Consider the following 14,624-nt stretch of genomic DNA (forward strand, 5'->3'; position numbering starts at 1 on the left):
TGGATGATTTACAGTAGGCAACAATGATGGCTAGGAATAATATTGTACAGTTGCACGGTGAAAACTAGAGGTCGTCCGATATGTGTTTTTCTGGGTCGATGCCAATATTTAGAAATTGGGACAGCCGATGGCCGATATATATGGCCGATTTTTGAAACCGATATTTTAGGCCGATTTCTTATTTTTTGGCAGGTGGCGCTGATTGGCAATGGCAGGTGGCACTGGTTGGCGCTGGCAGGTGGCACAGATTGACACTAGCAGGTGGCAATGGCAGGTGGCACTGGCAGGTGGTCAGCGCTCATGAACTTTCCATTAACCAGTACAGTAACTATTATATGAACCCTATAATCAGAGGTGTAACCATTTATTTTTATTTTTGTGCCATGTGCAATTAACTTTTGATAATGCTCCTCTAGTCTGATATTTTTAGTATCATGTGCCATTTACATTTCATATTCACTTAGACTTAGAAACTATAAGCTATTCTAGTAGTATTTTAAAATAAATTAGCGAAGCAGGGGCTGAATCAGAGTAAGAGGAGCACAGGATTCTAGGAGACTTCAATGCAGTAATTCCCACGCAGTAATTTTTAGCTACCGTATTTTCCGGGTGTATAAGACGACTTTCTGGATGCAAAAAAAATGCATCCAAAGTCGGGGGTCGTCTTATACGCCGGGTACGGTCTCTGTGCTGCTGCGAGCGTCAATGATTTAAAAGACGCTCCTTCTCCTCAGAGTGTTCTGTGATAGGCAGAACACAACTCTTCCCAGCAGCGCCTCTGTTCTGTGTTCCTCCTATCACAGATGCCTTCTCATCTTCGGACGAGATGAGAAGACGTCCGTGATAGGCGGAACACAGAACAAAGGCGCTGCTGGGAAGAGTTGTGTTCCGCCTAACACAGGACAGTCTAAGGAGAAGGCGCGTCTTTTAAATCATTGACGCTCGCAGCACGGAGACTGTCACCGCACCGCCTGCTATTCAGAAAAAAAGTGAGTAAATGCACCGTTTGCAGTGATGGCACAGAGAGGGGGCAAGTGATGGCACAGAGAGGGAGCAAGTGATGGCACAGTGAGCAAGTGATGGCACAGAGAGGGGGCAAGTGATGGCACAGAGAGGGGGCAAGTGATGGCACAGTGAGGGGCAAGTGATGTAATGGCACAGTGAGGAATGTAATGTAATGGCACAGTGAGATCTGAAAAAGCCTGTTTCTGTCAGCGGTTCTGGCTACCCCTCAGCTTCCAGAAAGACTAGTAAGAAGGGGGTAGTCTTATACAGTGAGTATATCCCAAAACCAACATTTTTCCTGGAAAATTAGGGGGTCGTCTTATACGCCCAGTCGTCTTATACGCCGGAAAATACAGTACTTTATTAAACAACAGGAAACATTTCTGTTATAATGCATCTCTATTTTTACTCTACATTTGTCTTGGTTGAACATATATGCATTCTTTTCCTTTTTATGGTGTAAAGAATAGCAACTAAGGGCAGTTAGGTTGTGAATAGTCACCCCACATTCCTATGCTACTGTTTTGGAGTGTATGGGGCAAAGAAGTCAAAGCCCATCACCACTGAGCTGGTATTATTCTATTTGAGGCCCTTCCCGAAGCCTATACATACTGAAAGTTATATGGGCTTTTATCTACATCCAAAGACGCAACACTTATGGTGTCTTGAAATACATATTTTTTGTTATTGTTACATGTTCTAAGAAAGTTATACCCTCCAATTTTAATAATTTATAGTGGGCATCAATTGAAAATAAACCTGGAGCCATGTCAGTTTTATGTGGAAAAGTCTGGTTATAGCTTGTGATGGAATAATGCACTCACTATTGATTTATCTGAGATTAGTAACAGGCATATACATCATATTACCCTTCTAGTCTCCTTGGAGTTTGTAAATTACCTTTCCAATGAGTTTAATGTTTCACTCCAAGGAGACATAGAGGCCAGGCTGTTTATTTGCACAGCAGTCAGTACATTCTCCTCAGCACACTAGGGTCAGTTCAGTAAGTTAGAACACAGGTGTTATTTGTCATAAGGATTGTACTTTTCATCCGATTGGATGTTATTTTATTCTCTTATCGACTACCATTGTTGAAAATAATGTTTGGCGCTTTCTGCTAAATTGAGGTAAAGTGTGTTCAAGGATGTCCCCATACAAACAGATATTTAAAAAAGAGAACTGACCACCCTCATACCAATTGCTGATAAGAGGTCACACTGTCATTTCACTTCCCAGCTAAGACAATGTTCCTTTTTGGTACAAAAACAGTAAAGTTATACCTATTTCTTTGGAAATACTTCCAGAAATCAGCTAGTAGCATTTAGTCACATTGAACAGGGCTTATGTAATGTTGAAGATGTTTCCCAACACTTATTGATCACTGTCCATGATACTTTATTTACACCAACATCCAAATTTGCAGGACAAGCTTTCAAGGTGTGTGTCCCTTCTTCAAGGTCCAAGCAGTAATTGTGAAGTGGAAGGAAAACGATAAATGGTTTTCATCGTTTTTTACAAATACATATGTGAAAAGTGTGGCGTGCATTTGTATTAACCTCCCTGATACCCCTAACTAAAATCTAGTTGAACCAATTGCCTTCAGAAGTCGCCTAATTAGTAAATAGTGTCCACCTGTGTGTAATTTCATCTCACTTTAAAGTCAGCTGTTCTGTGAAGCCATCAGAGGTTTGTTAGAGAACCTTAGTAAACAAACAGCATTATAAAGCCAATGAACACACAAGACAGGTCAGGCATAAAGTTGTGAAAAATTTTACAGCAGGATTAGGCTTTAAAAAATATCCAAAGGTTGAACATCTCACGGAGCATTGTTTAATCCATCATCCGAAAATGGAAAGAGTATGGCACAACTGCAAACCTACCAAGACATGGCTGTAAACTGTCAGACTGGGCAAGGAGAGCAATAATCAGAGAAGCAGCCAAGAGGCCCACTGTAACAACTATTAGTCGTGCACTCCACAAATATGGCCTTTATGGAAGAGTGGCAAGAAGAAAGCCATTGTTGAAAGAAAGCCATAAGAAGTCCTGTATGCAGTTTGCGAGAAGCCATGTGGGGGACACAGCAAACATGTGTAAGAAGGTGCTCTGGTCAGGTAAGACCAAACCTGAACTTTTTGGCCTAAAAGCAAAAAAGCAGGAAAACTAACCTTGCACATCACCCTAAACACACCATCACCACTGTGAAACATGGTGGTGGTAGCATCATGATGTCGGGATGCTTTTCTTCAGCAGGGACAGGGAAGCTGGTCAGAGTTAATGGAAAGATGGATGGAGCTAAATACAGGGCAAGCTAAAGCTGCATACACACTGACCAATTTTCTTTAGATTTTTTCCTTCAGATTTACCAGGTCAAACCTTAAGAGTTTCAATTTGTATGCAATCAGGCAGGGCCCTTGCACTACATGGTTTTGGTAAATCTAAAGGAAATCAGACAACAAAAGTTGTATAGTGTGTATGGGGTCTTCGAAGAAAACCTGTTAGACTCTGCAAAAGACTTAAGACTGGGGCGGAGGTTCACCTTCCAGCAAGACAACGACCCTAAACATACAGCCGGAGCTACAATGGCATGGTTTAGATCAAAGCATATTCATGCGTTAGAATGGGCCAGTCAAAGTCCAGACCTAAATCCAATTAAAGCAGAGGTTCACCCAAAAGTTGAACCTCCGCTTTTCGGAACCCCCCCCCCCCTCCGGTGTCACATTTGACACCTTTCAGGGGGGAGGGGGTGCAGATACCTGTATAAAAGTTATTTGCACCACTTCCGGGTATAGACTCCCGCGGGAGTCCGGCCCCTCCGCGTCACCCCCCCTCCTGTTTTGTTCTGGGAAACACTTGGTTCCCAGAACACAGTGGGGACCAGTGGGAACTGCACAGCGTGACTCGTGCATGCGCAGTAGGGAACCGGGCAGTGAAGCCGCAGCGTTTCCATTCCCGATTCCCTTACCGAGAATGGCGGCGGGGAAGCCGAGAGCTGAGCTACCACTCGGCTTCGGATGTCGACATCGCGGGCGACTTGGACAGATAAGTGTTAATTTTTTTTAAAGTCAGCAGCTGCTGTTTTAGTAGCTGCTGGCTTTTAAAAAAAAAATCAGGTGAACCCCCACTTTAAGAGTCTGTGGCAAGACTTGAAAATTGCTGTTCACAGACCCTCTCCATCCAATCTTACAGAGCTTTAGCTATTTTGCAAAGACGCATTGGCAAAAAAGTCACTCTCTAGATGTGCAAAGTTGGTAGAGACATCCCCAAAAAATACTTGTAACTGTAATTGCAGTGAAAGGTGGTTCTACAAAGTATTGACTCAGGGGGCCTGAACACAAATACACGCCGCACTTTTCACAGATTTATTTGTAAAACAATTTGAAAACCATTTATTTTTTTCCTTCCACTTCATATATGTGCCACTTTGTGTTGGTATATCACAGGGATATGCAATTAGCAGACCAGCTGTTGCAAAACTACAAGTCCCATCATGCCTCTGCCTCTGGGTGTCATGCTTGTGGCTGTCAGAGTCTTGCTATGCCTCATGGGACTTGTAGTTCTGCAACAGCTTTACCATAACAAAATGTGGAAAATTTCAAGGGGAATGAATACTTTTTCAAGGCACCGTATGTGCCACTTTGTGTTGGTCTATAACATATATCCCAATAAAATACATGTGGAAAATTCCAAGAGGTGTGAATACTTTTTCTAGGAACTATAGCAGCTCTCCACCACTAATTTCCTCTCCCTCACCTCCCTCTAGCACAGTGTTTTTCAACTCCAGTCCTCAAGGCACACCAACAGGTCATGTTTTCAGGCTTTCCATTATTTTGCACAGGTGATTTGATCAGTTTCACTGCCTTAGAAATCACCACAGCCGTTTCATCTGAAAGAAATCCTGAAAACATGACCTGTTGGTGTGCCTTGAGGACTGGAGTTGAAAAACACTGCTCTAGCACAGTGGCTCTCAACCTTTCTAGTGCCGTGACCCCTTGATAAAATTTCCCAAGTTGTGGGACCCCCAACAGTAAAATAATTTTCGTAATGTAGGTTGTCAGCACCAAAGGCAAGACAAGTAATTTGCGCCCCTAACTCACGGACATTTAGAGCTCCCTGAGTTCCTTCCACTCGTACAGTATTAAAAATCTTATGGTACATTTTAGGATGTACCACTATTTCTCTTTGTTCTCCTTTTATCTCTCTCTATCCTAATTTCTTGATTTTTTCCCCACCCCTTTCTCTTTGTTCCTCCCACTCTTTTCTTCTCCCTTCCATGTATTCTCTATTTTTATGCCTTCTAATACTCCTTGGTGGGGGGGGGGGGTTGGGGGATATGGGATGAGTGACAGTGCCGGCGAAAGACTGGGAGAGCAGCGCGGGCTTCAAGAACAGCCCAGGATTCGGTGACCCCTGGAAAATGGTCATTCGACCCCCGAGGGGGTCCGGACCCCCAGGTTGAGAACCACTGCCCTAGTGCGTTCTATTGGTTAACCTCCCTGGCGGTATGATTCTTTCAGAAAAAAGGTGCTGAAAGCGGTACCATTATTTGCAAGGAAATTTGGCGTTTTATACTGTAGGCCTGTAATTTTTAGAAATAACTCACTTAAATCTGACCAAACAAGATTCTAATAGGCATCCCGGGTATGACATTTTTTTAAAAACAAAATTATAAATTATAATATAATAAATAATTATAAATAATTATAACAAGTAATAATATAATTATAATAAAAATGATTCAATAATGTAATCAAATCAAAATCACTGAAATTTGCTCAGTTGCAGAATTGTCGCTGTCATTATTTATTTTTTTTATGACGAATTTCCCCACAAATCGCTATCGCACAATTCTGCAAGTGATTATAATTTATTATCACTGTTTTTTAGCTGCTCTAAAACTATTTTTGACATAAAGGGACACTTTTGGTTGCTATGGACAATTTACAGTTTACAGGCAGAAAAAAAAAGTTTTTATTATATAAAAGTACATGTAGGGCACTGGGCAGACCACTAGGGACAAGGGGTGTGTGTATTTTTTACATACAGTACTGTATTCTATAAGATTACAGTATACTGTATGTAATGTGTTTGTTGACATTTTTGAATTTGGCGCCGATCTCCGCTCCCGTGCGTCGTAACGTCGCAGGGAACGGAGATCGGCGTCACACAGAGGCACTGTGTGAATCGAGCGAGGTCCCGCTCGCTCGCACAGCGCGGTGGCATCGCTGGATCCAGGGACAAGGTAAGTAAACACTCCCTGTGGATCCAGCGAGGCGAGCCCGAGTCTGACTTGGGGTTACCACTCGCAGCAGGAAAATCTAACCCTGAGTCAGACTCGGGAATACCGCCAGACAGGTTAAACAAAAACGCCTGAAGCTGTAAAACGCTTGTAATGCACTTCTAAAACACTTTAAAAAAGTTTGTAAAAAGCTGCAAAAAAGCTTAATAGCTTAAGCTTAAAAAAATGCCAAGGAAATGCCAGTAATTCAATATGCTCATGTGTGAATGAAACCTTAAAGCGGTAGTTCACCCTCCTTCACCCCATTATTCCATTACTTTCGGCATCGTAGCGCGAGCTACGGTATGCCGGTCTTAAATTTTTAAACCCCGTACTCACTGTGCTATTGTTGATTGAAGAATCCGACTCCCGCGGGGAATGGGCGTGCCTATGGAGAGGGAGGATGATTGACGGCCGGCTCTGGCACGTCACGCTCCCCGAAGACAGCCGGAGTAGGTCTCGGCTATTCACAGCGCCTGCGCACAGGCTATGCGCAGGCGCCGTGAATAGCCAAGCCTATTTCGGCTATTTCCGGAGAAGCGTGACGTGCCAGGGCCGGCCGTCAATCACCTTCTCTCACCAGAGGAACGCCCATTCCCCGGATTCTTCAATCAACGATACCGCAGTGAGTACGGGCATAAAAAATGTAAGACCGGCATACCGTAGCTCGCGCTACGATGCCGAATTTAATTGTCTAATAAAAAAAAACTTTTTTTTTTTTTTTTACAGGGCGAACCCCCGCTTTAAGTATCCTGTAACATATATTAAAGTGGATCTAAAGGGATTTTTTTTTTTTTACCCCAATGCAGTTCCTACAGTAGAATAAAAAAATGTTCCAGTATTTGTAACCCCCCCACCCTAAATACGTATCTGAACCCTCATTTCATCTGGCGCTGTGCCCATTTGCAGCGGCTTTCTCCTCTCTCGCCACTCTCACAAGACAGAGAGGGAGCAGCAGGAACCAAACCCTTTTTTTAAATTATAATTAAAAAACAAAACAAGATCCAGCCTTTAAAAACCCTTAAATTTGTATACTGAATGTAGTATGTTTATTATCATGATATAAAATGCTTTATTCAGTTTCTCATATATTACCGGTAACTAAATTAAAGTAGAAAATAGGGAAACCAAAATATATACACAATAGATGCATGCCTTATAATGTTAGATGTTTCTTTGCTCATGTAGGTCAAAGGTTCTTGTTAATCTATCCACTCTTATAGTACCATACATTCCTCTTTTGATTGCCATTCATGTTAAATAGAACCTTAGACACATTAGTGTACAGGAGGGTGGGCCCAGCCCCTAGCCCTAGGTGGGAGTGAGAAGCTATATGTGGCATGATGTAGGTCTGCCTAATTGGAAAGTTTTATGTGTTTTTTAGGATATAAACTGGATTCTAGAAATTTGAAGGTTGTATTTTCAGAAATAACCTTGGGAGTAGGGTTATTTTGAACATTGAGGAGATTATTTGAGCTACATGAGATGGGAATTACACACACTAAATGCTAGAATGTAAAGTAATTAACTGGTATGCAGATTTTTTGTCACTTTAATGGTTGAGGGGTAATTCAAATGCAGTAAGAAAGTATAAAGAATGAAATAACAATGTCAATAAAAAGAAATATAATTTTGGTATACAAGTACGCAAAAAACGCAGAGCATTTATTCCATCTATACATTGTGGGTAACTTGAAAATTATAGAGGACTTCAAGTATGCCCCCCCCCTCAACACTCCCAGAGGGCCAGACAATATCATGCGTTGAGGTGTATGAGGTTGAGTTATACTGGTCCTTTGAAATTAAGGGACTGCTGCATTTATTGCATTACAAAAAATAAGCTCCATCATTGGTGTGAGTGGCAGTAATAAAAGTTCCATCATTGGTGTCTTTGGCTGGATAAATAACCCCCAGCATTGGTGACAGTGGCTGCAGTACTGCAATAATAACCTCCAACATGTGTCGGTGGGCACAGTAATAATCTCCAGCATTGGTGCTAGTGGACCAAATCATTGACGTCAGTGGCTTCAATAATAACCCCCAGCAATAGCTTTACTGGCAGTAACATGAACACCCCATTCACTGGTGTTTATTGGCAGTGCTGGTAACTTCCATGTGCACTGCTTGTCAGGGGCGTTGCTGTTAACCCCCCACCCATAGTAGTCAACGGCAGTGCTGGTAGCCCTCTCACTTTGCATTGGTGGTGATTGGAAGTGACCCCCCCCCCCGCAGCCTGGCAATGCTGGTCATTTGAAGTGTTGTTAGCCCACCTCTACCTTACCTTGCTTGTCTGTGGCAGTCCTGTTATCCCCCATACCCCAAGCCCCCACATCGGTGGTCAGTGTTTACTTACCTGATCACATGCTTCCACACCACTCTCTGTATCCAGCTAGGGACTATTCTTGCACCATCGGACAAAGATTCCTCTGCATGACAGTAATACAGGTGTTTGTTTAGTGATGGATACTGGAACACAGAGAGTGTTCCTGCAACTGCCCACAGGTGCTTAACGGGAAACATGTTACTTCTACTTCTGTCCTTGTGACGATTGGAAAATTCGGAATTTACCATCACTTTCTGTCTGCTAACAATATTCACCAGGACAAAAATAGATCCATCCTTTCATGTGTTTTTCAGACTGTGGACGTCGCCCTGCAGCCAGAATGAGCAAGAGGATCCTTGGTGGCAGAACCAGCCGACCTGGGCGATGGCCTTGGCAGTGTTCCCTACAGAGTGAACCAAGTGGGCACATCTGTGGCTGTGTTCTTATAGGGAAAAAATGGGTTTTGACTGTTGCCCACTGCTTTGAAGGGTAAGTAAGTTACTAAATTATATTCTCAAACATTTTAGAGCACGATATGATTATGCATGAACGCTCAATCAGTATAAAGTAAAAAAAAGTCCACAATAAGTGAATACAGTCCTCCTTGATAGGAGCAGAAAAGCATATGTGAAAAGTCCAGTAAAACGATAAAGGCTTGTTAGAAAAGTCAGTGAAGAGAAACCTACTCTAACACCTCTTGAAGTGAACATAAGTTTTCAAACTGCTCAGAGGTCCACCACTGCATCCCAGTGAAATGGACACTCACCAGAGATGATGGCTGCCATTAAAACAGCATGCAGGCTTTGGATAAGTGTCTGTCATCCAGTGAAAAGTAAACCCAGTGAATCCGTCCAGCGACACTCCACATCAGGGTCTAACTAAATAATGCTCACCGGGAGCCAGAAGTAATCCTCATGGTGTTGTAGTTTTAATAAAGATGCATGTATACATAAAAACAAAAAGTAGCATAAAATTGCGTGACATCAGCATTAGTGTCTCCTCCCCACTTATTGAGGCCTTTTTTACTTTATACTGATTGATAGTTCAATCATATTCATATCTTTGGCACTACAAAATGTTTGTACATTGTTTTTATGTTGGGTATACCACGTGTTTGGTGTTTGTGCCAGTGGCCTACCTCACCACAGCACAGAATTTTTTTTTTACTTTATTTAGATATTAGAGCATGAATTTACAAATTTTATCAAACACAAAACAGAGCAGAAATGTATATTTTGGGGCAGATCCACGTACCTTTGCGCCGGGCGCAGAGTATCTAAGATACACTACGCCGCCGTAACTTTATTCTTTTTTTTCGAATCCTCAAAGAATTTGCGCCGTAAGTTATTTTTGTATCTTTGGCGGCGTAATGGCACGGAATTCAAATGGATGTAATGGGGGCGTGTTTTATGTTAATACGTCGTGACCCGACGTAAACAACGTTTTTTTTAAAACTGCGCATGCGCATGCGCCGTCCGTGGGGGTATCCCAGTGCGCATGCTCGAAATTAACCCGGAACAAGCCAATGCTCACGACTGTGACATCATTCTATGCAAATCCCTATTCTCGAACGACTTACGCAAACAACGTAAACATTTTTAAATTGTACGCGGGAACACCGGCCATTGAGTACGCCTCATAACATTAACATTGAGTACGCCTCATAACAGCAGCTTTAACTCAAATTTGAATTAGGCGCGCTTACGCCGGCCCCATTTACGATACGCCGCCGTAACTTAGGAGGCAAGTGCTTTGTGAATACAGCACTTGCCTCTCTGACTTAAGGCGGCGTAGTGTAAATACGATACGCTACGCTGCCTCAAAGATGCGTCGCCCTACCTGAATCCAGCTAATAGTCTTTTTCTGGCCATTTTATTTTTCGATTTATAATTGTAATCCACATTTTAGCATTTAGCAGAAAACACAATTACAAGCAACATTAAGTAGTAGGAACGTAACTTGTCATATGGTGAGAGAAATTGCAGAATGCACAGTAACCTGTTGAACTAACGTCGAGTAATAAGTACTATTTATGGTTATTTGGTTCTGTGCAAGGGCAATAATCCTGGTAGGAAAACAATCTGTAAAAGAGTAAGGTTTTATATGATAGTAATTCTGAAGTGTGTTGTTGATAATGACTTCAGGATTTCTGCCCTTGGGGTGGCACAAGTCTACGATTTCTCATTCTTCTCTTTTGTAATAACGCAGAGAGTTTCCCTGGAGTGTCCTGTTCTTTCAAAATATTACCAGCTATGGACTTGGAAAATGCTTGGCAGGGAAAATGAAAAGACATTAAGAAAATCTAGTTTGTCATAAAGTTTTCATTAAGCGACAGAGCTGAGACCAATACAAGGATACTGTTTACCATCTGTGACATTGATAGATTTTTTTATGCCTGTGTATTTATGAAGCTTTTTATTTTCTTCTTAAAGCTCTGTAAAGTGATAGTGCTACACAGTATGATACATGACCACCATAAAGCAGAATATGAGGCCATGCTGATTTTTAAACCATAAAACTGCTTGGAATGTACAGAATGTAAATTGTATGCTTCTAGGAGCAGGACTTTGGGAAGGCAAAGTACTATATATATCAAATAAAGAGAGCCCATCCAATTCATATTCACAGAATACTTTATATCAGTAGGGTAACTATTTTGGATATTATTTAAAGCTGTATTTACAGAATGCAGGTGGTATAGCTGCCCATTTGTTTTGGCAAAATGCCTTGAGGTCTTTGGTTGTCTTGCATGAACCGCACGTTTGAGATCTCCCCAGAGTGGCTCAATGATATTAAGGTCAGAAGACTGTGATAGCAATTTGAGAACCTTCACCTTTTTCTGCTGTAGACACTGGAGGGTTAACCTGGTCTTGTGCTTAGGGTCATTGTTTTCTGGTAGCATGCTGAATTCACCTTGCCATCAGTTTTCATTATTTTCCCCATGCCTTTAGAGCTTACACACTCCCAAATTGTCAGTGAGCTACCACCATGCTTCACAGTGGGGATGGTATTCTTGTCGCTATAGGCCATATTGACTCCTCTACAAACATAGCACTTATGGTTCTGACCATAAAGCATTATTTTGGTCTTGGCACTCCAGATTACAGTATGCCAGAAGCTGTGAGGCATGTCAAGGTGTTGCCGGGCTTTTTGGCACAGTAAAGACTTCTTTCTTGGAACTCGAACATGCAGCAAAGTTTTGTTCACGTATTGTCATTTTGTGGTCCTTGAAATAATCACATCATCTCACCTGTGAGTTTTTCTTTGTATCCCAAAAAAATCTTCTGGCAGTTATGGCTGCAATTTTTCTTGGTCTACCTGACCCAAAATTTTTCCACCTTTAAAAGGTTCCTGCACTACTTTGATCTGGCTTTCTTGCGACTTGAGTGCCATAGACTGCAGTGTAAATTCTCAAAAGTCGCATAAAACTCACATACTAATGTTATCAATGTGAGAGTTTTGAATTAAAGTGGTTGTAATCCTCAAACATGAAATATGAACACATAGCATATCCCTCTATAGTGTGTCCTTGTCTCAATTAAGAGCACCAAGTGTCATTTCTGTCTGCTGAAAAGTTCTGAAAAGTTTTCCTGCCACTAAGAAAAGCTGTGAGCTGTGTGGAAGGGAGGGGGAGTCTCTTCCCTCCAATTAGCTCTTACAATTATCCTTACTGCACGTAACTTCAGTTCTCTGCCCACTTTTTCTGGACTCTCAGACAAGCTTTATAAATTCTGCACTTTGAACGGATGTACAGTAGAGAAGACTGCAGATAATCAGGTACAACTTATGTAGGAGGGTTTTTTCCATCACTGTGAGGTCAGTGACTTTTTTGGGTATATGTAAGGGTTTACAACCAATTTAAGTATTATTTTTGACACCTTTTGGTGGAGCTTTCATATAAGAATAATGTGACATGTAATCTTTCCTCAGGCGGGAACATGCTGCTGTATGGAAAGTTGTATTCGGTATAAACAACTTGGATCATCCATCTGATTTCATGCAGACACGTATGGTCAAGACAATAATCCTTCATCCGCGCTACAACAGAGCTGTGGTAGACTATGACATCAGCATAGTACAGTTAAATGAAGACATTGAGGAGACCAGCTATGTAAGGCCTGTGTGCTTACCTTCCAAGGGCCAGCTGGTGGAACCAGACACATACTGTTATATTACAGGATGGGGACATATGGGCAACAAAAGTAAGTACTGGTACAATGATATTATGAAATGTATGGCTTTGTGTTGTATTACGGAAAAAAAAATAGCAACAGATGCAAAGTCAAAGTTTTTGATCCCAGTTGCCTAGGAGGTGTCTTCGTATTTTTCTATGGACCTCATCATTAGTATAAGAGAAAGAGGGGCTATCAGTTTAATCCCAAACACATCACCACCTGCATGGAGTTTGCATCTTTTACCAGTGCTTGTAGAGGTTTCCTTCGGGTACTCCAGTTTCCTCCAACACTCCAAAGACATGCTGGCAAGTTATCTGGCTCCTCACCGAATTTGCCATAGTGCATGTATGTATACATGTGCGATAAGGACCTTAGTTAAAGTGCTGCATAAATTGTTGGCGCTTTTTAAATACCTGAAAAAATAAATTGGGAACGGAACAGTGGCGGCTGGTGCTTAATATTTTGGGGTGGGGGCGGCAAACAAACCTGCCCCCCTCGCTCGCACTAATAACAGTCCCCAGGAGGCGGATGGGAAGGCAGGGGTGTAGATGCCTTACCGTGAAGAGGAAGATGACACAGAGGAAGATGACATGGAGGGCTGCTGTCCCTTTTGCTCCAGGAGGATCCGGGAAGAGACAGGGCTTCTCCTCCTGGCCGAACAGGAAGTGGGTCCTAAGATCCGTTTGGCCGAGAGTCCTAAGACTCCCTGGCCAATCAAGTCTCTGGACCTGCTTTCTGATTGGCTGGAAGGAGAATCAGGAAGACAATGGCAAACATTAATTCGCTACTTTCACACAACTGGGTGGGCTTAGGGTGCAATGCTCTGCACCCCAAGCCCACCCTTTTTTTTAAAGCCAATTAGAGCCTCATGCTCAAACCTTGTGTTTAAAAAAAATAAAATCCATTGAAATCAATGTGTCCGGCATGTAAATTAGGCGCGTGGATATGGGGGGGAGGGGGCGGCACCCCTGCTCCCCTCATGGACAGGACCCCACTGGTACGGAACGGGACTGGGAAGCAGCCCAGATAGAAGTGTTTAGCTCTTGGAAAGAGGGGAAAACAACTTGGAAAGGACCTGGAACAAGTTAACAGGATATGCATCTTTGGCTTTATTGGCTGCAATGGTTTTACAGGGATTGAAAAAAATGTACTTTAACCATAAAAAGTCAGCAATTTTCTTGTAGTTTCGTTAACATGCTGGGTTCTACCACTTCCTTGTCTGTCTTCATGAAAACATTACAGTTACAGTTTGAGAAAAAAGATAAGTATCTTTGGCAGGTTTTATTGATCACTATAACAGTTAAAAAGCATGTCAGAGATGGTCCATTTATAAACATATGTAAGAAGACAATATTCAATTACCGTATTTATCGGCGTATAACACGCACAGGCGTATAACACGCGCCCCAACTTTAAAAAGGTATAGCCAGATTCACGTAGAGATACGACGGCGTATCAGTAGATACGCCGTCGTAACTCCAAATCTGCGCCGTCGTATATTTAAGTGTATTCTCAAATTGAGATACACTTAAATGTAGCTAAGATACGACCGCCGGCGCCGTCGTATCTTAGCTGTCTATTTACGCCAGCCGCTAGGGGCGTGTACGCTGATTTACGCCTAGAATGCGTAAATCAGCGAGATACGCCTATTCACGAACGTACGCTTGCCCGTCTCAGTAAAGATAGGCCATTTACGTAAGGCGTTTTCAGGCGTAAAGATATTCCACCAAAAAGATGGCGCAGCCAATGTTAAGTATGGACGTCGGACCCGCGTCAAATTTTACTCTCTATTTTCAGGGTAAAAAAGTGAGTGTTATACGCCAATAAATACAGTAAATATGATTAA

The 14,624-nt window shown here is 42.2% G+C and overlaps 1 protein-coding gene across 1 annotated transcript in view; it reads left to right on the forward strand.

Annotated features, from left to right (window-relative positions):
- CORIN (corin, serine peptidase) overlaps window positions 1–14,624 on the forward strand; it is a 387,335-nt gene that overhangs the window by 351,287 nt on the left and 21,424 nt on the right. Inside the window, exons 19-20 of the mRNA XM_040334981.1 lie at window positions 8,918–9,092; window positions 12,534–12,805. Of these exons, the coding sequence (XP_040190915.1) occupies window positions 8,918–9,092; window positions 12,534–12,805 (447 nt within the window). The remainder of the gene's footprint in view (window positions 1–8,917; window positions 9,093–12,533; window positions 12,806–14,624) is intronic.

This window comes from Rana temporaria, chromosome 1 (genome assembly GCF_905171775.1).
Source record: "Rana temporaria chromosome 1, aRanTem1.1, whole genome shotgun sequence".
Lineage (NCBI taxonomy): Eukaryota > Metazoa > Chordata > Amphibia > Anura > Ranidae > Rana > Rana temporaria.